The 20,029-nt window shown below is 53.5% G+C and overlaps 1 protein-coding gene across 1 annotated transcript in view; it reads left to right on the plus strand.

Moving 5' to 3' along the window:
• The first annotated feature begins 1,202 nt into the window (after positions 1 to 1,202).
• LOC137458239 (E3 ubiquitin-protein ligase rnf213-alpha-like) overlaps positions 1,203 to 20,029 on the plus strand; it is a 70,640-nt gene continuing 51,813 nt past the window's right edge. The window contains exons 1-23 of the mRNA XM_068169876.1: positions 1,203 to 1,289; positions 4,254 to 4,396; positions 4,606 to 4,669; positions 5,044 to 5,080; positions 5,350 to 5,406; positions 5,484 to 5,660; positions 5,992 to 6,221; positions 7,246 to 7,508; positions 9,487 to 9,692; positions 10,783 to 10,959; positions 11,655 to 11,853; positions 12,115 to 12,179; positions 12,430 to 12,619; positions 13,768 to 13,890; positions 13,978 to 14,076; positions 14,223 to 14,351; positions 14,514 to 14,712; positions 15,299 to 15,478; positions 16,083 to 16,214; positions 16,377 to 16,951; positions 17,508 to 17,673; positions 17,825 to 18,042; positions 19,671 to 19,808. Coding sequence (XP_068025977.1) covers positions 4,633 to 4,669; positions 5,044 to 5,080; positions 5,350 to 5,406; positions 5,484 to 5,660; positions 5,992 to 6,221; positions 7,246 to 7,508; positions 9,487 to 9,692; positions 10,783 to 10,959; positions 11,655 to 11,853; positions 12,115 to 12,179; positions 12,430 to 12,619; positions 13,768 to 13,890; positions 13,978 to 14,076; positions 14,223 to 14,351; positions 14,514 to 14,712; positions 15,299 to 15,478; positions 16,083 to 16,214; positions 16,377 to 16,951; positions 17,508 to 17,673; positions 17,825 to 18,042; positions 19,671 to 19,808 — 3,597 coding nt within the window. The 5' untranslated portion in view covers positions 1,203 to 1,289; positions 4,254 to 4,396; positions 4,606 to 4,632. The remainder of the gene's footprint in view (positions 1,290 to 4,253; positions 4,397 to 4,605; positions 4,670 to 5,043; positions 5,081 to 5,349; positions 5,407 to 5,483; positions 5,661 to 5,991; positions 6,222 to 7,245; positions 7,509 to 9,486; positions 9,693 to 10,782; positions 10,960 to 11,654; positions 11,854 to 12,114; positions 12,180 to 12,429; positions 12,620 to 13,767; positions 13,891 to 13,977; positions 14,077 to 14,222; positions 14,352 to 14,513; positions 14,713 to 15,298; positions 15,479 to 16,082; positions 16,215 to 16,376; positions 16,952 to 17,507; positions 17,674 to 17,824; positions 18,043 to 19,670; positions 19,809 to 20,029) is intronic.

Raw genomic sequence — 20,029 nt, forward strand, 5'->3', positions numbered from 1 at the left:
TGCACCTGAAGAACCTTGACTCACACATGAGGAACAGGATCTGCCTGTCCAGGGCCTCTGCTCAGCGCTTGGCATTTGTGCTCCATAAACCAAACCCAGGTTTTGCTGCCCTGCACATTGCCTTTGTCTCACTGCAGTCATGGCCTCCAATGAGCTGCTCTAAGGAGGCTTTGGCAGTAACAGCCCTCAGTGAGGCCCATCAATGCTTCAAGGTACTTTGGGGTTTGCTTCTCCTTTAACTTCTTGAGCAGTTTCTTCAGTCTCCTCTGAGTGCCTGAGGTTCCTGTCATGAGCCCTAAGGAGCTATTTGTGTCTCTGTAATTCTCTTCAAGATTCCAAAGTGCACCTAATAAAGTTGATTTTGCTATGCCAAAGGTCAAATACCTTACTGCTTTTCAGTTGAGCTAAGAGGTGATGGTTCCCCAGGTGCCACTGCCCCAGGCTGCCTCAGCAGCACAGCTGCACTTGCAGGAAATCTGTTCCTTCAGGCCAGGAGATGAGCTGGGATGGAGGGAGACTGAACTGGGCTAACTGGGACTGAGCTGGCATAGAGGGGGCTTGAACTGGGCTAAAGGAGGTTGTGCTGGGTGTGAGGGTGCCTTAGCAGTTCAAATAGGACTGAACTGGCTTTGAGTCTCTGCTTGGGATTTCTGAGCCCAAGGGTTCCCCAAATTGGTGGTTTGATGTTTTTTACTTTTTGCACACAACTTCCCTAAGCTGAGCTTTCTGTCCTGAAAACTCCCTCAGGGGAATTTCAGAGCCCCAAAGTTCCCTGAACTGGTCTTTGAGTCCAAAATGCCCCCAAATTGGCAGTTTTGAGCCCAAAGTGTTCCTGAGTTGCTGCTTTTGAGCCCAAATGTCCCCACTACTCCCAGTGCCATCCCAGTGCTCCCATTAAGACTCACTGCTCTTTCCAGCACTCCCAGCTCCCTGCCCCCACTACCCCCTCCCCCCTACACCCCCACCCCCCCCACCCCGAGCTGCCAGACCTCTTCTTGGCTCCCTTCAGCACTCCCAGTGCCACCCCAGTGCTCCCAGTCCCTTTCTTGGGTGATGCCCAGACTTTGCCCCCCCCTCCCCCATCACTTTCACTTTCCTTTTCCAATCGTTCTTCTGAGAAATGCTCGAAAAAGGGGAAGGAAGTGGCGGGGGGCGGGGGGAAGGGAGGGGACTGAGCAAACTGGTCCTTGAGTGCAGCTGAACTGGTCCCTGGCTGAGCTGAACTGGAGCTGGACTGGGAAGAGGCAGTGGGGACAGCCCGAGGTCCATCCCCAGCTGGAGGCCCTGAGGTGAGTGGCACCAGGGGACAAAGTGAGACTGAAGTGGGGTGGAGGGGGATTGAGCTGGGCTAACTGGGACTGAACTGGGATGAGGAGATTGAGCTGGGCTAACTGGGACTGAACTGGGATGGAGGGGGATTGAGCTGGGCTAACTGGGACTGAACTGGGGTGGAGGGGGATTGAGCTGGGCTAAAGGAGGTTGTACTGGGTATGAGGGTGCCTTAACCAGTCCAAACAGGACTGAACTGGCTTTGAGTCTCTGCTTGGGATCTCTAAGCACAAATCATCCACACATTGTGGGTTTTGTGTACAAAATGTCCCTAAACTGAGGTTTCTGTCCCCAAAAGTCCCTAAAGAGGAATTTCAGAGTCCCAAAGGTTTCTGAATGTAGGGGGGGGGGGGGAGAGGTTGCCATGAAGTTCCCTTAATTGGTGGTTTTGAGCCTAAAATGTCCCTAAACTGCTGGTATTCAGCCCAAAAATGTTCCTAAATTGGTGGTTTTAAGCCCCAGCCTCCCCATTAACCCCAGTGCCCCCCCAGTGCTCCCAGGCTGTTATCTGGGCCATGCCTGGACATTGTCCCCTCCCCCTCCCCCCATCCCTTTGACTTTCACTTTCCAATCACTTTTCCCAGAAGTGCTCAACAGGGTGGGGTGGGGGGGGTGGGGGGGGGTGGGGGGGAGGGGACAAACTGGTCCCTGAGTGCAGCTGAACTGGTCCCACAAAATGGAGCAGAAAATGTCCCCAGATTGCTGGGTATGAGCCCAAGATTTTCCTAATCCTTTTTTTTTTAAGCCCCAAATGTCTCTGACTTTGTTATTTTGAGCCCCAACTGTACCTCAAGAAGGGTTTTTTTAGCCAAAAATATCCCAAAGTCTCCTTAATTTGTATTTTTGAGCCCCAAAATGTTCCTGAATCACAGAATCATAGAATGCTGTGTGCCAGGAGGGAGCTCCAAAGGTCACCCAGTCCAAGCCCTGCAGGCAGCAGGGACATCCTCAGCTGGAGCAGGCTGCCCAGGGCCCTGTGCAGCCTCCCCTTGGATATCCCCAGGGGTGGCCCCAAGCCCCTCCCTGGGCAGCCTGTTGCAGTGTTCCAGCAGCCTCCTGCTGCAGAACTTGTTCCTCACATCCAGTCTCAATCTGCTCTGGTTTGAAGCCATTGCCCCAGGTCCTGTCCCTGCAGGCCTTTGGGAGCAGTCCCTCTGCAGCCTCCCTGTAGCTGCTTCAGGTGCTGGAAGGTCACTGCCAGGTGTCCCTGGAGGCTTCTCCTCTCCAGGATGAACACCCCCAGCTCCCCCAGCCTGTCCTCATAGCAGAGCTGCTCCAACCCCCTGAGCATTTTTGTGGCCTCCTCTGGACCCTCTCCACCAGGTCCATGTCCCTCCTGTGTTGAGGTCTCCAGAGCTGGACACAGTGCTCCAGGTGAGGTCTCACCAGAGACCTCAGAGACACCAAGTGTCAGAATCACCTCTCTGGCTCTCTGGCAATGCTGCTTTGGATGCAGCCCAGGCTGCCCTTTGCCTTCTGCGCTGCAGTCTCACACTGCCTGCTCCTGTCCAGTTTCTCCCTCACCAGCACCCCCAAGTCCTTCTCCTCAGGGCTGCTTTCCATCACCTCCTCCCCCAGCCTGTACTGACAGTGAGGATTGTTCCAGCCCCGGTGCAGGACCTGCACTTGTTCTTGTTGAACCTCAGGAGGTTCACCTGGGCACCACCTCTCCAGCTTGCCCAGGTCCCTCTGGATGCCCTCCTGTCCCTCTGGCACATGGACAGCACCACTGAGCTTGGTGCCACCTGCACACTGCTGCTGGTGCCTCGATCCCACTGCCTATAGCACTGATGAAGCTATCAAGCAGCACAGGTCCCAGCATGGACCCCTGAGGGGCAGCCTTGGCACTGCTCTCCAGCTGCACTTCAAGCCCTTGAGCAGCACCCTCTGGATGCAACCACCCAGCCCATCCCTTATCCACTGAACATCCACCCAGCAAATCCACAGCTCTGCAACTTGGCCAGCAGGATGGTTTGAGCCCAGGATGTCCCCAGATTGGTGCTTTGAGCCCCAAAATGCTCCTGGGGGAGCCAGGGAGCCTCCCCCAGTGCAACCACTGGGGCAGCACTGGGCTGGCACTGGGAGCACTGGGTGGACCTAGAGAGTCCTCGTGGGAGCAATGCTGGGGGTACTGGGAGTGGCAAGAGAGTGGAACTGGGAGCATTAGACTGGGAGCACTGGGAAGATGCAGAAAGCAGCACTGGGAGCACTGGGGCAATACTGGGAGGACTGGGACAACCCAGAGTCATACTGGGAGAACCCAGAGTCATACTGGGAGCACTGGGTAGGTCCTTGTAGTGCTACTGAGAGCACTGGGATGGCACTGGTGGTACTGGGTGGAAGAATAGCTACTGGGAGCACTGGAGTATTACTGGGAGGAGCCGAAGAGTGGCACTGGAAGTACTGGAGTGGCACTGGGAATACCCAGAGAGTCATACTGGGAGCACTGGGGTGGCACTAGGAGTATTGGGAGGACCTAGACAGTCATACTGGAATCACTGAGGCCATGCTGGGAGCAAGAGGTGGAGACTGAGGATGATACTGGGGGCACTGGAGTGGCACTGGGAGCACTGGACAGACAAAGAGAGTGGCATTTGGAACACTGGGCAGTAGTGGGAGCACTGGGAGGACCATGAGAGTCATACTGGGAGCACTGGGGCCATACTGGGAATACTGGAGTAACCAGGGAGTGGAACAGCAGTGGACTGGCACTGGGAGGACCCAGAGAGTAGAACTGGGAGCACTGGGGCTGTACTGGGAGCTCCTCCTCCTCCCCCTGGCCACATCAAAGCCCTTTGGAGGTGGCTCCAAAGGGTCTCCAGAAGCTCTGAGGTGGCTCCAGATGTTCTCTAGAAGCTCTGGGGTGGCTCCAAAGGTTCTCCAGAGGATCTGGTGATTCCTGGTCCTTCTGTTCTCCTTCTCAGCCTCCTGCTGTTCCCCCACAAGCTCAGGTCCAGCTCCATGAGAGCCCCTGGGCTGCACCCCGGTGACTGACAGTGAGCTGGACACTGGTGTCCACCCAGCAGGACCTTTGGCCACCTGGGAGCAGAAGCCTCAGAGGACTTTGGTGAGTACACCACTGCTTGAGGTTCATGGCCCAAGCTCTTGGAGGCCAAGGGTTGAGGTTTCCATGGCAGGTGAATGTTGTTGGGCTGGAGTCTGAAGCTCTCTGTTCTATGGGTGGTAAGGGGCAGAAGAAGAACTTTGCCCACCCCTTTGTCTCCCTGGTCCTCTCACCTTCTGACCTTCATCTCTTGCCACCTTCCCTTTCTCCAGGAGAAGGCCCAAGGTCACTTCTGGAGGATGGAGATGACCAGCCAGGAGAACCTCACCCATGCAGGTACCTGTGAGGGCTTTTCCTTGGTCTCCTCTGCCCATGAGTCCTGTTGAGTGACCGGAGCTGGTTGGGTGGTGGAAGCTCTTGGTGAGACCATACTCAGAAGCCTCCTGCGCTTCCCCTGGGACCTGCCCAGGGAGAAGAAGACACAACAGACCCTGCCACCAGCTGGCCTGGCCTCCCCATCCCTGTCCCCAGAGCACTGCTGGAGCCTGGGAGGACACTGTAGGCCTCAGTCTTGGTGGGGGTTGAGGTTCTTCTCCCAAGAAGACCATGGCCAAGCTGCGAGGAACCTCCCTCCTCATGGTGGCCTCCATTTCTACCTTGGTTTGCCACCTTCTCTGGAGCACTGACCCAAACTTTCTCCTTGCTTGCAGATGACCATGGCAGAGGAGGCCCAGGACCTTCCACCAGGTTGGTTGCATGGTGGGAGGTCATCTCTGGAGGCTTTTGGGGCTGGACCTGGAGGGCTGGAGCTCCAGCAGCTCCCTGGGGGAAGTGGCTGTGGTGGGAGGAGAATCACCTTGGACGTCATTAGGTCTCTTCTTCCCCCACCTCCCACCCTTGGCTGGTGCTGAGACCTCCAGGAGGTCCTTCCCCATCTTCTCTCCACCGCTGATTGGTGGCTGCTGGCTCTGAGGTCTTCTCCAAACACCTCAGAGCAACCAAGAGGTCTTCCACAGGGTGCCAAGTGACACACAGCTGGTGGCAACCGCGGCCAGGACTCCCCTGGAATGGCTGTGAGTGGGGGGGCAGCTGCTGGTGGGGTTGGTGGCAGAAGGACACAATGGGGACTCACCACCTCTTCTTCCAACAGCTGCCAGTCCAACCCCTACGTCTTTGGTGGACGTCACCCAGCCCAAGCCACCATGACCCTGGAGTTTGTGGCTGTCCTCTCAAAAGCTCCCAGCCTGGAGGCTGGCTGTGAGATCTGTGTTGTCATCTACAAGGGACCTGGGTCCTGCCAGGAGATTGCCAAGATGAAGGAGAAAAGGTAACCCCAACCCTGGTGGGATGTTGCTGTTGGGGCTCTCCTTGGGGATCTTCAGCTTTGGGCTGAGGAACCTCTATTGGAGGTCCTCCTAGAGGTGAACCTCCAAAGGGAGATGTCCTGGAGGAGTTGGAGAGCATGGTGGTGGCTCTTCCAAGTGATGAGCCAAGGGTGGTGGTTTTGTTAGTCCCTCTGGTTGTTTGGCATAGCTGGAGATCATCTCCATGAGGTTTTGAGGGCCAGCAATGTCTTGTTGGATGAAGCACACCTTGAGACTTGGACTGAAGGTTGACTTTGGGGGTCAGCCTCCACAAAGCTTCTTCTTTCCTTCCAGTGACAAAGTGATGCTGGGCAGCACCACGATCCCCTTGGCCGAGCTGCAAGGACCTCCCATCCTCTACAGATATGCCATCGTCAACCTCAGGGACCTCCACGGCCAGGAGAGAAGCTGCCAACTGGAGGAACTTTCTGGAGACAACCTGAACCCTCAGGAGAGCCTCAAAGGCAGGAGAGGTCCTTTCTATCGTGTCATGGCAGTACCCCCAGAGGAGATCAAAGCAGATGGTAAGGCCTGGTGGTGACCTCAACACTGTGACCAGGGCTGGTGGTGATCACCCACTGGTAGGGTTGGAAGGGACCTCTGGAGACCATCTGCTCCAGCTCTACCTGCTCCAGCAGGGTCACCCAGACCTCAGGGTCTCAGGTGGGTTTGGAAGCTGTCCACAGAAGGAGACCCCAGAACCTCTCTGGGCTCCTCAAACTCTAGAAGTGGAACCTCCTGGGTTCCATTTTCTGCCCATTGCTCCTTCTCCTGGCCCTGGCCATCACTGGCTACATCCTCTTGGACCTTCAGATGTTGCTGAGCATTGAGAAGGTCCTTCTCAGGCTGCTCTTCTCTAGCCTCAGCCCCACCAGGGATGCTCCAATCCCCTCATCACCTTCAGGGACCCTCCCCAGCAGCTCCTTGTCCCTCTTGAACTGAGGAGCCCAGAACTGGTCCCACGTCTCCAGCTGTGTTCTCACCAGGGCAGAGCAGAGGGGCAGGAGAACCTCCTTGGCCCTGACCTGTTGGCCACACTCTTCTTCATGCCCCCCAGCAGACCATTGGCCTTCTTGGCCATGAGGACACCTTGCTGGCTCATGGTCAGCTTGGTGTCCACCAGCTGCTTCTCCATGGAGCTGCTTCCCTGCAGGTCAACTCTAAACCTCTACCAGTCCATGGGGTGGTTCCTCTCCATGTGCAGGACCCTCCACTTATCCTGCTTGAACCTCTTGAGGTTCCTCTCCACCCAACCCTCCAGCCTGCCCAAGGTCTCTGAGATGAGGTCATAGAGGAGGAAAGTCTCCAGGTCTTGTTGAAGAGCAGTAGGACCTTCTGGTGGACCAACCACTCCTCCCAGTTTGATGTCATCAACAAACTGGCCCAGAGTCCACTCAGCCCATCTTCCAGGTCACTGATGAAGATGTTGGACCAGAGTGGACCATCACTGCTAGTGGGAGGCTGATCCATGTTCAACCCTGGTTTATTCTGAGGTTCTCCAGTGGTGGTGTCTCCACTTTGTCCCTAAATTCCCTTTTTTGGCCCCAGGAACCTGGACCTTCTTTGAGCACATTGAGTGCAGCTTCGCCAGCAGCAGCTTCACCTTCCTTGAGACCTTGTTGCCTTCTAAGGTCTCAAGTTACAAGGCCCAGATGGAGCATCTGGAGCGTGAGTTCTTGGCTCGCCCCATCTCCTGGAGCTCCCTTGAAGAGATGGAGAGGAGACTTGAGGGCTTCAGGGCCAGCACCAGGATCTGTCTCTGGGACATGGACAGAGGAGAAAAAACTGAGTTCAACCACAGCATGGAGGAGGTGAGATGCCACCAAAACCCTTGGAGAGGTGCCTAGGGGAGGTCCTGCACTCCAGGAAGGACATTGAGATGGTGGAGGGTGTCCAAAGAAGGGTGAGGAGGAGGAGGAGGCAGAGGAGGAAATGGTGATTCTAGAGAACTTCTGAGGAGCAGCTCAGGGACCTGGGCTTGTCTGGGCTGGAGAAAAGGTGGCTGAGGGGAGACCTTCTGGCTTTCCACCTCTCCTAGAAAGGAGGCTGGAGCTAGGTGGGGGTCAAAGCCTTCTCCCAAGTGATGGGACAAGAGGAAATGTCCTCAGGTTGCCTCAGGAGATACCGCGATTGAGAGATGGAGACAAAGCTTGATGCAAGCAAAGTGTCTACTTTATTGTACAAAGTCTGTTCTTTATATAGGCTAACATAATCAAAAGTAACTCGTGATTGGCAATCAAATATGTCCATCCGACAGTTACAGATTTGTGATTGGCTGCTGAGAAAAGACCAGGGCACACACATCGCCGGGCAAGGCCCAGGCAGGTGTTAGACAAAAGGCAAATGATAAAGCATCTCTTATCTAAGTTCAGAGAGAAAACAAAAGACTCTCTTGCAATGTTTACCAGCTCTAATTCTCAGGTAGTTGTGGGGCTTCCTGAGTCACAATGGCCGTCAGTAATTAGCTAAAGGCTTTTTTCTCTCTACATAGTTGCAGTTTTTCCCAAGGTCTGTGGCCTACAACGGCTAAAACATTTCCTTCTATCAGCTAAGCATTGCTCCCTAAATTCAGTGCATCAAGGAGAGGTTTAGGTTACACATGAGAAGAAATGTTCTTACCCAAAAGGCTGTGCAGGCTGCCCAAGGCAGCGGTGGAAACCTCTCCTGGAGGGTTTTCAAAGCTGTGGAGATGTGGTGCTGAGGGACCTGGTTTCATAGATTCACAGAATGGGCTGGGTTGGAAGGGACCTTGAAGATCATCCAGTTCCAACTCTCAGGGACACCACCTGCAGGACCAGGTTGTTATCAGCTGACCCCTCCAAGTTCTCCTCCAGACTGCTCTCAAGTGACTGGCTGTCGTAGGGTTGGAAGGGTAAGGCCAAAAAGCCTCCTCCCTCCCCCCTGTAAAGTAAGGGGAAAGAAAATTGAAGGGAAAGGAAAAGAAACTCACAGCTGAATTAGCAAAGCAATGGGTGCTGTATATTTACAAAAGCAATACAGGATATGCAGGGGAATTTACAGAATTTACAATATTTACAATATATACAAAAATATACAATAAAGTAGCACAGAAATGAGAGTTCCCCCCTCTGCTGAGGGGGTTCCCCACCTCTGCTCCCCCTTCTCTCCCCCTTTCCCCAGAGAGGGGTTAGAAAGAGAAAGAAGAGAAAAAAAAGTTAGAAGCAGTTATGTGTTAATTGGAAAGCAGTTAATACAGGCCTTGCAGCTTATGAGTTTCAAGGTCAAGCCTTGGCCGAAAGCCCAGAAACAGCTGCTGCTGCCGAAGGAGCGGAAGAAAGACTGACTGCAAAAGTGCAGGAATTCCCAGGAAACTCTGCTGCACTCCCAGTTCAGAAGGTGCTTCCTCCCAATCTACCGATGAAATTAGTTTAGATCCTTCTTTTCGTTTACAAACATCTGACCACCATATTCCCTTTCTTAAGGGGAGAGCCTCAAACGGTCACACTGGCCTAGAGTTGCTGGGGTCTTGGTGGTCACCTGGCAGTGCTGGGTCAACTCTTGGCCTCAATGACCTCAAAGACCTTCTCCCATCAAAAGCATTCCATGGTTTTGGGGATGACTTGGACATTGAAGAGATGAAGCCATGTAGGACCTTGCTGGATGGCCGCAAGGCGCCAGGACTCAACAGCTTCTCCCACCAGGCTGGCTGGATGAGTCCAAACTCAGCTGTTGGTCTGGAGGTTGATCTTGATGGTCAAGCTCAAGCCAACAAGCTCCTTCTTGGCCAACCTGGTGAAATGTCCTCTCCTCCTCCTCCTTCTCCTCTAGGTGAAGAACAGTATCAGGAACTTCCTACAAGGGTTCATCAGGTGTCCCAGGTGGAAGGAGCAAGAACTTCTCAAGATCCTGTTTGCCTTCCACATCTCCATTGGCTTTGAGATTAGCCTCTCACCAGCCTCCATCACTGAGGCTGAAGATGACCTCCAGGCCCTCAGCTTTACTGAGGACAAATATAAGGAACTGAGAGAAAAAAGGTAACTTAGAGCTGGTGTGGAATGGATTGTGCTGGAGAAGTCCTCCAAAGCCATCCAGTCCAACCACTGACCCAGTGCTCCCTGGTCAAACTATGGCCCTCAGCACCATATCACCATGGGTTTGAAAGCTCTCTGGGGATGGGGACTCCACCACTGCCCTGGGGAGCCTGGGCCTGGCCTTGCCAACCCTTTGGGTGAGGACGTTTCTCCTGATGTCCAACCTAAACCTCTGCTGAGGCTACTTGAGGCCATTTCCTGTTGTCCCATCATATGGGAGAAGACTTTGACTCCCCAGCTCCAGCCTCCTTTCTAGGAGAGGTAGAAAGCCAGAAGGTCTCCCCCCAGCCACCTTTTCTCCAGCCCAAACAACCCCAGGTCTCTCAGCTTCTCCTCAGAAGTTCTCTAGAACTTTCATAGATTCACAGAATGGTTTGGGTTAGAAAGGACCTTAAAGACCATCCAGTGCCAAGCCTCTGCCATGGCCATGGCCACCTCCCACCAGATCAGGTTGCTGAAGGCCTCATCCAACCAGGCCCAAAACTGAACCCAGTACTCAAGGTGTGGCCTCACCAATGCCCAGTGCAGGTGGACAGTTCTGGCCCTCTGACCACACTGTGGCTGGTGCAAGCCAAGGTCCTTCATGCCAGATACTTTCCAGCCAGTCTGCCCCATGCATGGGGAGCTGGTGTGACCCAAGTGCAAGACCCAGCACTTGATCTTGGTGACCCTCATCCCGCTGGCCTCCACCTTCTCTCCTGGAGCAACACCACCATTAGAGGTCCAGGCCTCAGCTTGGTTGTCCCCACACAGCACTTTGGGTGCTATGTGCTGTCCCAAGGGTCCTCCAAGCTTCCTAACTCCAAGGTGGTGGTTTCCAACCTGGTGACTCCATCTTGAGTTTTCTGGGCACCTCCAAGAACATCCAACACCTCTGATACTGGCTGGCCCATGGAGGAGTCTATCCAAGCTCTTTCCAGGCAGGATGAACCCTGCTGTGAACTCTTGGAGAAGACTCCATCCCATCTTGGGACATGTGTCCCACCAGCATCCCAGAGGTTGGTTGGACTTCTCTGCACCTTTCTTTTTTCAGCAAGTACTTTCCAGCTCTGAGGAAGATGTGTCACAGCACCACTCAGGGCACCTTGTGGATCTGGTTGGTCCCACTGCTCTATGCCATGAAGGAGGAGACAAGAGAGGACCCCCTTCCCCTAAGAGACCTTCCACAACAAGTCTTCATCTACCTCAGGCAAGACAAAGAGAAGCAAAGGTGGGTCTGAAAGCCTGGAGTAGGATCAGGGTCATCAACTCTTCATTCTTCTTCTTGGTGGCTTCCCAAGCCCCTTCTCCTTGGCATGTCCCCTGCCCTAGGGGTTGGACAAGATGGTCTTTGAAGGCCACTTTCAAACCAATCTAACTCAACCCAGCCCAATCCAATGCAGCCAACCCCAACCCAACTCAACTCAATTCAACCCAACTCAACTCCAGCCAAGCCAAACCCAGCACAACCCAACCACAACCCCAACTCAACTCAACTGAAGCCAACTCAACCCAAACCCAACCCAACTCAACCCAACTCAGCCCAACCCAATCCAATCCATTCTGTGATCTTCCACTAGGTCATATCAAAGCCCTGTCCAGCCTGCCCACCACAAACAATGGGGAAGGTGTCCCTGTCCATGGCAGGGGTCTGGACGAGATGATCTTTGAAGGTTTCTCCCAAGTAAACTCAACCTAACTCAACCTATCCCAACCTAATTCTCCTCAACCCAACCCATTCTGTGATCTTCTGCTACATCATATTCCTCAAAGCCTTGTCCAACCTGACCTCCTCCTTCCAGCCCTCAGCCACCCTGTCTGTAGGTCACCACTGTGTCTGTCACTTGTGCTGCTATCTCAAACACCACCAACATATCCCTCTTTGTCCTCCAAAGTCTACCTGGTGTTCTTGACCTGTTCTCCTAGAAAAATCCAGAAGATGATAGTTGCTCACAAGACCTTGATTGAAAGATGCCCTCCACTGGCTGAGAAGGTGCTGCTGATGGTCAAGATGAAGAATCTTTCCAAGGGTGCTTTGCCTGGCACTCTCCTTCCACTCAAACTCCTCCTGGAGACCTTGCACACACACATCATAGACAGCAAAGCAAACTCCTTGCAAGTGCCTGTAAGAACAGCTGGTTGGTGGAAGGTCTTCTGCTCTGCGGGGTGTGGTGGGGCTATTTAACCATGCATCAAGACAAGGATTTGGTTCCTTCAGAGATGTTCAGCAGGGCTGAAGGATGTCATGGTAGAAACCTGGGGTCAGAGCTGAATGCTGGGACCAAACAAGTGGACATCTCTTGAATGTGCCAGAAGATTACAAGCATGGAAGCTCCTCTGCTGTAGGAGCAGAAGGCTCTCACCATCTTTCTCTCCTCTTTTGCAGGAGGAGCATTTGAACCTGGCTTTGGAGAACATTGTCTCCAGGATGGACACCTGGCTGAAGAGCTTGTGAGTTGGAGCTTCTTGAGAGGAGACAGCTCCATGAAGGGTCTGGGAAGGGGTGGGTGGAGCAGGAAAAAGGTGGCTGCCCTGGTTTGCCTCTTGGGATGTCTTTAACCCCACCATGGCTGGAGAGCATGGAGAGCCACAAGGTCCTGCAGACTTGCCCACATCTCCCAGCTGCAGACAGCAGCTGTGGTCAGGTGGCAACTGTAAAAGGAACCACAAGAAGTTGACGAATCCTTCTTTGTGTCCACAGGTGCCCATCAAGGTCTCCAAAGCCACCACTGAGTCCCACGATGGAGGATGAGATCTTGCACTGTCTGAACTTGATCCATGTCTTGCTGATACGATTCTTGAAGGACCAGAGGCCCTTCAACACCATCAAGACCATGCTGAAGATGCTTGAGCTATTTAATGGCCAAGAGGACATCCTGCCAGCCAGTAAGGTGAGAATGAGCTTGGTGGCTTCTGTCATCTCCTGCTTGTAGCTGAGGAGAGCCAAGAGCTTCTGGGTCACTCTTGTCTGCCTTGGTCCCATAAGGTCCTGCTGGGAAAGCTTTAGGAATGGTGGTCAGAGGAGTGGACATGAGGTGGCGAGAGAAGTGGCTGAAGGACAGAGCTGAGAGGGTTGTGACCAGTGGGACAGGATCTAGCTGGAGGCCTGGAGCTTGTGATAATCTTTAGGGGTCAGGACTGGGGCCAGACCTGGTCGACATCTTCAGCAACAACCCTGAGGAAGGGACAGGGTGGAGCCTTGGCCAGTTTGCTGCTGATCCACAACTGGGAGGAGTGGTTGGTCCACCAGAAGGTCCTACTGCTCTTCAGCAAGACCTGGAGACTTTCCTCCTCTATGACCTCATCTCAGAGACCTTGGGCAGGCTGGAGGGTTGGGTGGAGAGGAACCTCAAGAGGTTCAAGCAGGATAAGTGGAGGGTCCTGCACATGGAGAGGAACCACCCCATGGACTGCTAGAGGTTTGGAGTTGACCTGCAGGGAAGCAGCACCATGGTGAAGCAGCTGGTGGACACCAAGCTGACCATGAGCCAGCAAGGTGTCCTCATGGCCAAGAAGGCCAATGGTCTGCTGGGGGGCATGAAGAAGAGTGTGGCCAACAGGTCAGGGCCAAGGAGGTTCTCCTGCCCCTCTGCTCTGCCCTGGTGAGAACACAGCTGGAGACGTGGGACCAGTTCTGGGCTCCTCAGTTCAAGAGGGACAAGGAGCTGCTGGGGAGGGTCCCTGAAGGTGATGAGGGGATTGGAGCATCCCTGGTGGGGCTGAGGCTAGAGAAGAGCAGCCTGAGAAGGACCTTCTTAATGCTCAGCAACATCTGAAGGTCCAAGAGGATGTAGCCAGTGATGGCCAGGGCCAGGAGAAGGAGCAATGGGCAGAAAATGGAACCCAGGAGGTTCCACTTCTAGAGTTTGAGGAGCCCAGAGAGGTTCTGGGGTCTCCTTCTGTGGACAGCTTCCAAACCCACCTGAGACCCTGAGGTCTGGGTGACCCTGCTGGAGCAGGTAGAGCTGGAGCAGATGGTCTCCAGAGGTCCCTTCCAACCCCACCATTTGGGGACTGGGTGTTTCTGGTGTTTCTCCAGAAGTTCCAGGAGCAGAACAGAGGAGAAAGCTTCTCCCAGCTGTCCTGCGTCACCAAGCCATGGCTTGAGAAGTCCTTCCAGAAGATGCCCACGGAGAAGAAAGCCTTCCTGAACAACATTGATGTGAGTGAGGAGACCCAGAGTCCAACTCTAGCCACCAACCCTTGGTGTGCCTTAAGGTCAGCTCAGGGTTGGACTATTCCTCCACAGCAATGGCAGCAGCTGCTTGCGCTGAAGATTCTCTCCACGGAGTGGACCAGGGATTGGAAGGTCTTTATCCTGAAGATGTTTGAGAGCTGGCTGCAGAAGGTGAGTCCTGGAGACCCTGCAGGTGGTGGGAGATGATGCTCCTGGTCTTTGCCGTGCTGGCTTTTGCCCCAGTCACCATTTTGGTAGTGGTGGTGGAACTCAAGGAAGTTGGTGAGGACCCAGAAAGCAGCTGCCATTTGCTGTAGGTCCCTGAGAGGCACCTGGTAGAGTTCTACCAAGCTTTCCTGAAGGAGGAGGACCATCATGACACAGAGCTGGAGCAGTGCTTCACCAGCCACATCATCCAGTGGATCAGAGACCTTGACAAATCTGAGGTAGGAAACCCACCACCAACCCTTGGGCTGCTGGAGGCTTCGAGATCTCACTTAACCAACCTGTCCCAATAGGGGATGAGTTAGGAGAAGTGGGAAAGGTCTTCTTGTAGGAGCCAGGAGCCAACAAAGCCCCCAGAGGGGCCTCACTTCTCCTCTTTCCAGGAAGCCCTGCTCAAAACCTTCATCTCCACCTTCTTCAAGACCCAGAAACCAAAGGCAGTCTCAGTACTCTCTGTCCTGGTGGAGAAGATGTGTTGGGAGGTGAAGAAGCTGAGGAGTGTGGACAGCTTTGATGACACCACCGGCCCTGTCCTTGCAAATCTGCTCAGCATCAGGGTCTGTGACCTCATCTCTGCTGTCCGTGAGTGTCCTCTGGGTGCTCTTCTTGGAGAAGCTCTTGGTCTGGGCACAGGGACCTTCTGTTTTTTTGGGCACATGAGTTGAGAGGGGGAAAACAATTCTCTTCTTGGTCCAAAATGGTAGGAAAAGGAAGTTTCATTGCAGGGATGGAGAACATCTTGGTTTGGATGGAGAACATCTTGGTTTCATTGCAAGGGTGGCGAACATCTTGGTTTCACCTCATGGTCTCCATGCTTTCTTTGGTGGTCTCGATGCCTTCTTTGGTGGTGCCCATGATGTTCCAGCTGCTCTTCATGGCTTCCTAGTTGGTCTCCATATTTTCCTAGGTGGTCTCCAAAATCTCCTGGCTGGTCCCTGTGCTTTCCTAGATGGTCCCCATGGTTTCTTACGTGGTCTCCTTGGTCCTAGGTCATTTCCCTGCTTTCCCAGGTGGTCTCCATGGTTTGTTTCAGGCAGGAGGAGATACCTGAGTTTCCCAAAGGAAATTTGGATGCTCTCCAAGATGCTACTTGGGATGGTTGAGCTAGAAAGCCACCACTCATCTGACACTCCTGGCTCTTCTTCCCCAACCTTGGTCTGTTTTCCAGACGAGTGGGAAGTGATGTGCAGAGTTCAGATCGGTGACGCCGCCAAGCTCCTCCTGTCGCAGGTGTTCACACTCTCCAGCTTCGTGGGACACTCTTTTCTCCTGGGGGAACTTCCCTGCAGCATCCTCAGAGAGATCTTAAAGCAGAAGGAGTCCTTTAGGGACCTGGTGTGCACCTGTGGTAAGGACAGACCTTCCATCTCTGGTGGGTTTTCAGAGCTGGGTGGCTTTGTAGGGCAGGAGGGGCTCCAAATTCTGCTGTGAGGATGAACTTGAAGGACATAGTGGGTGGTTTTGATGGTAGGTTCTCCAATTTCTCCTCCAAGAAGCAACTTCAACAATATTTTTAGTGGGTTTGGGTGGATCTTCTCCAAATTCTCCTCCAAGCATGAACTTTATGGATATTTTTGGGTGGGTGTGAGGGCAAGTCCTTCAAACTCTGCTCCAAGAAGAAACCTCATGGATCTTTTTAGTGGTTTTTAGGGCAACTCATACAATCCTGGAATGGTTTGGGTTGGAAGGGACCTCCAGAGGGCATCTAGTCCAAGCCACTGCAGTAAGCAGGGATATCCTCCACTAGATCAGGTTGCTCCTCCAAACCCTGCTCCAGAAATGAACTTTATGGATCTTTTTGGTGGGTTTAGGACAAGTCCTCCAAGAATGACCTTTATGGATCTTTTGGGTGGCTTTTTGGGGACAGGTCCTCTAAAGTCTGCTCCAAGAATCAACTTTCTTCATTTTTTTCTTGGTTTCTTCTTCATTCCTTGGTCTTTCTCTTTCTCCAGATTCCTCTTTCTACAAATCAATGACCACAGTGCTGGAGGTCAGGCAACGAGAGTTTGAGCAGCTGGAGGAGCAGAAGCAGCAGAGATGTTCATTCCTCCGCCTGTGCCGTGGCATTGAAGACATCATCAAAGGTAGCAGTTGGGCTAATGGAGCTTCTTCTGTGCTTCTGGAGTGGGGAGATGTCTCCTGAAGCAAAGGCTTTCAGCATGGGTGGGACCCTCTTGACTTCAAGGTTTGTCTTTGCTGATGGCTTCATGCCATGGGTTCCTCCTTCTTGTTCCCACTTTGTTTAGTGGACAGAAGTGCTGTGGAGAAAAGCATCAGGGACAGCGAAAGTTTCGGGGAGCAGATGGCGGTGCAGAGGTTCTCCATCGATGGTAGGAGCGAGATGGGCTCCCATGTCCTCTCCAAGTTCAGCCAGATGATGCAAAAGCTTCCCATGGTGGAGAGGAGCCAATGCTTCCTCAGGCTGTGGAAGATGAGAGCAGAGCAAGGCAAAGCCACGAGCCCTGAAGACCAAGTCTTCTCTGTAGAAGATGTCCAGGAGAAGATCTATAAACCAGCCATCACCGACTTCCAGAGGACCTACATGGCCCTCAGAGACTTCTCCATCACCCTTGGGGAGGTGCAGAGCCAGTTCGAGAAGCTGCTGGGCATGAAGGATCAGCTCCTGGAGGAGTTTATGGTCATGGAGGAGAGTGAAGGGCAGAAGGGTGTAGAAGCTGCTTGGGTCACAGAGGCAGTGGAGAGGATTGAGAACTACTTGACCCTCTCCAAGGTGGTGACCACAGCCAAGGTGATCGATGCTCTGCGGCAGAAGCTTCAGCTGGAGGGAGACTTCCAGGTTCTCAGTGACCTGACGAGATATGTACGTAGGAGACATCTTGGGCTCTGGAGTGGCCCTCTTGGAATCATGGAATCACTAAGGTTGGAGAAGACCTACAAGGTCATCCAGTCCAACCATTGACCCACCACTGCTAGGTCACCACCTCAGCACCACATCTCCATGGCTTTTAGATGTCACCAGGGATGGAGACTCCACCATCTCCCTGGTCAGCCTGGGCCAGGCCTTGACAACCCTTTGGGTGAGGATATTTCTCCTCATGTCCAACCTAAACCTCCCCTGGAGCAACTGTAGGCCATTTCCTCTTGTCCAGTCACTTGGTTCCTTGAAGAGATCAATCCTCACCTGGCGCCAACCTCCAGGTCAGGTTGGACACATTCAAGGCCAGCTTGGAACCAATCCAGGTCACATTGGATGAAGCTCTGAGCAACCTGCTCTACTAGGAGATGTTCCTTCTGACTGCAGAGGGTTGGACTAGATGACCTTTGAAGGTCCCTTCCAATCCACCCCATGATCCCATGGTTCCATGGTTTTCTTCCCAACAGACCCAAGATTGACTTTTGTCTGTTTGGTTGTCCAGGAGGAGCAGGAATTCCAGAGGAAGCAACTCGACTACATGACCGAAGACCTCATGAGCGTTCAACAAAGCTTGAGTGGCATCCCCCAGCGAGTCCTGGACTTCTTGGAGGAACTTCTGGAATGCATGAGGAAAGAGTTTATCTCCTGGATTAAAACCATCATAAAAGGTGGGCTGGAAGGATGGGAGGAAGCCATCAGAGAGAAGGATGACCACTTCATCCTTCTCCATCCCCACACTCAACCCAAGGTCCCATCAAGCAGAGAAATTCCTCTACTTTTGTCTTATCTTTGTCCTTTTTTCCTCGGTTTCTGCCCCAGACAAGTCGGAGATCCCAGCCTTTGTGGAGCTGGCCTCCATCTCAGCTGGGGAGAGCGACCTGGACATTGACCGCGTGAAGATCTTCCGTGAGGCCATGGCTGCTGCCGCCCCCATTGTCTACGACCTGAGTCCCACCGCTGGCTTCCAGCAGTTCATTGCAGCTGTGGCCTTTGTCACAGAAGCTGTCACCAAAGACCCCAAGCTTCCCAAGAAACTGGTGAGTCTCCATCTCCCATTTCCAAAAGTCACACAAACCTGAACTCCTGGCATGGTGGAGGTGGAAAGAAACCTCTGGGCATCATCCAGCCCAACCCACCTGCTCCAGCAGGGTGACCCAGACCTCAGGATGACATCCAGGTGGGTTTGGAAGCTCTCCAGGGAAGGAGACCCCCCACAACCTCTCTGGGCTCTGGACTCCTCAAAGTCCAGAAGTTTCTCCAGATGGAACCTCCTGGGTGCCAGTTGCCCTTTGACCTGGGAAGAGTCTGGCCCCATTCATGAATCTTCAGAAGCTGCTGAGCATTGAGGTCCCTCTCAGGCTGCTATTCTCCAGCCTCAGCTCCACCATCACCCCAGAGATGCTCAAGTCCCCCTCATCACCTTCAGAGACCCTCCCCAGTAGATCCTTGTCCCTCTCAAACTGAGGATCCCAGAGCTGGTCCCCGTTCTCCAGCTGTGTCCTCACCAGGGCAGGGCACAGGGGCAGGGGAACCTCCTTGGACTTGCCCACACTCTTCTTAATGCCCCTCAGGATATGATTGGTCTTCACAGCCACTTTGCTATGCACCAGCACTCCCAGGTCCCTCTCCATGGAGCTGCTTTCTAGCAAGTCACCTCTACTGGTCCATGAGTTTGTTCCTCCCCAGGTGCAGGAGTAGGTGCAGGACCCTCCACTTGGCCCAGGGGAACTTCATGAGATTCCTCCAGCCTATGGCCAGATCTTGCTGAAGGGCAGCACAACCTTGTGGTGCATCACCCACTCCCCCCTCCAGCTGTTCTTCCTCAGCAAACTGGCCAAGGGTCCTTCCTGTCATTGCCAAAGATGTCCTCCACTGCACACAGCAACAGCGTCTGCTGTGAGGTGGAGCTGCTCAGGTCCAGGTGCCTGACACCACTGAGGAAGGTGTCCTCAGGACATCCAGGTGGTCATGGCAGATGTGACACAGGACTTGGGCAAAGGTTCTCTTTGAAGTGGAAGCTTGGTAGAACATCTCAAATGATCTTACACAACTTTGTGGCAACTGGATGAGATGCAGGGGGTGTCCAGGATAGGAGGAAATGGCTTCTAGAATCTACAGATCAGTTAAGGTTGGAAGGGACATCTGGAGGTCCTCTCCTGCTTAAAATGAGTTCAAGTGGGGCAGGAAGCTCATGGTCCACCTGGGTTTTGAGCACCTCCAAGGATGGAAGACTCCAGAACCTGGTTCAGAACTGGACAGAACAGACTCTCTTGTGGTTGTGCTCCAGGAGGTCACTGGAGACCTTATGTCCAGCAAAACCAGAGCATAGGTGAAGAGGTTCACCAGGAGACAATGCTCTGGGGTGTTAGCTAGGTCCAGCTGTGGGGCTGGGTCTCCTCAGGACCATAGCAACCCCACCTGCAGCACCCTTGGTTGAGGGAGTGGTGCTCAGTGTCTTCCCAGCTGGTCACTGGGTTTCCTTCAGATCCTTCTGCAGAAGGTTCTTGTGACAACCGTGAGCGGTTTTGGGGTCAAATCCTCCAAGCCCTGCTCCAAGAATGAACTTTATGGAGATCTTTGGTGACAAATCAGATTTGGGGTGGGTGAATGTGCTCAGCATCCTTCCAGCTGGTCACTGGGTTTCTCTTGGGTCCTCCTTCTGCAGAAAGACTCCTGTGACAACCGGGAGTGGATCCAGGCAGTCCATGAAGTCCATGGCTCTGTGGAACATTCCTCCATCTCTCAAGCCAGAAGCATCAATGGAAAGGGAGTGTTCACCATCTCAGCACCTCCAAAGTTCAAGGTAGATGTTCTCCAAGACCTTGTTTCTTGTCCACTTGGGGTTTCAATGCTACTAGGAGAAGAGATCTGTCTTGACATCAGCTCCTGATGAGCTTGGCAGGTGGCCAGAAGATCTCCAGTTGACTTTGCAGCTGGTGCCACCAACTTCCCGTTGTACTTGGGCCATCTTCAGCTGCAAATGGGCTTCTCCTTCCCCCAAAGGAAGCCACAGAGGTGTCCAGC

This window comes from Melanerpes formicivorus, unplaced genomic scaffold (assembly GCF_026170545.1).
Source record: "Melanerpes formicivorus ecotype bairdi unplaced genomic scaffold, bMelFor1.0.p_v2 SCAF_234, whole genome shotgun sequence".
NCBI classification, from domain to species: Eukaryota; Metazoa; Chordata; class Aves; order Piciformes; family Picidae; genus Melanerpes; species Melanerpes formicivorus.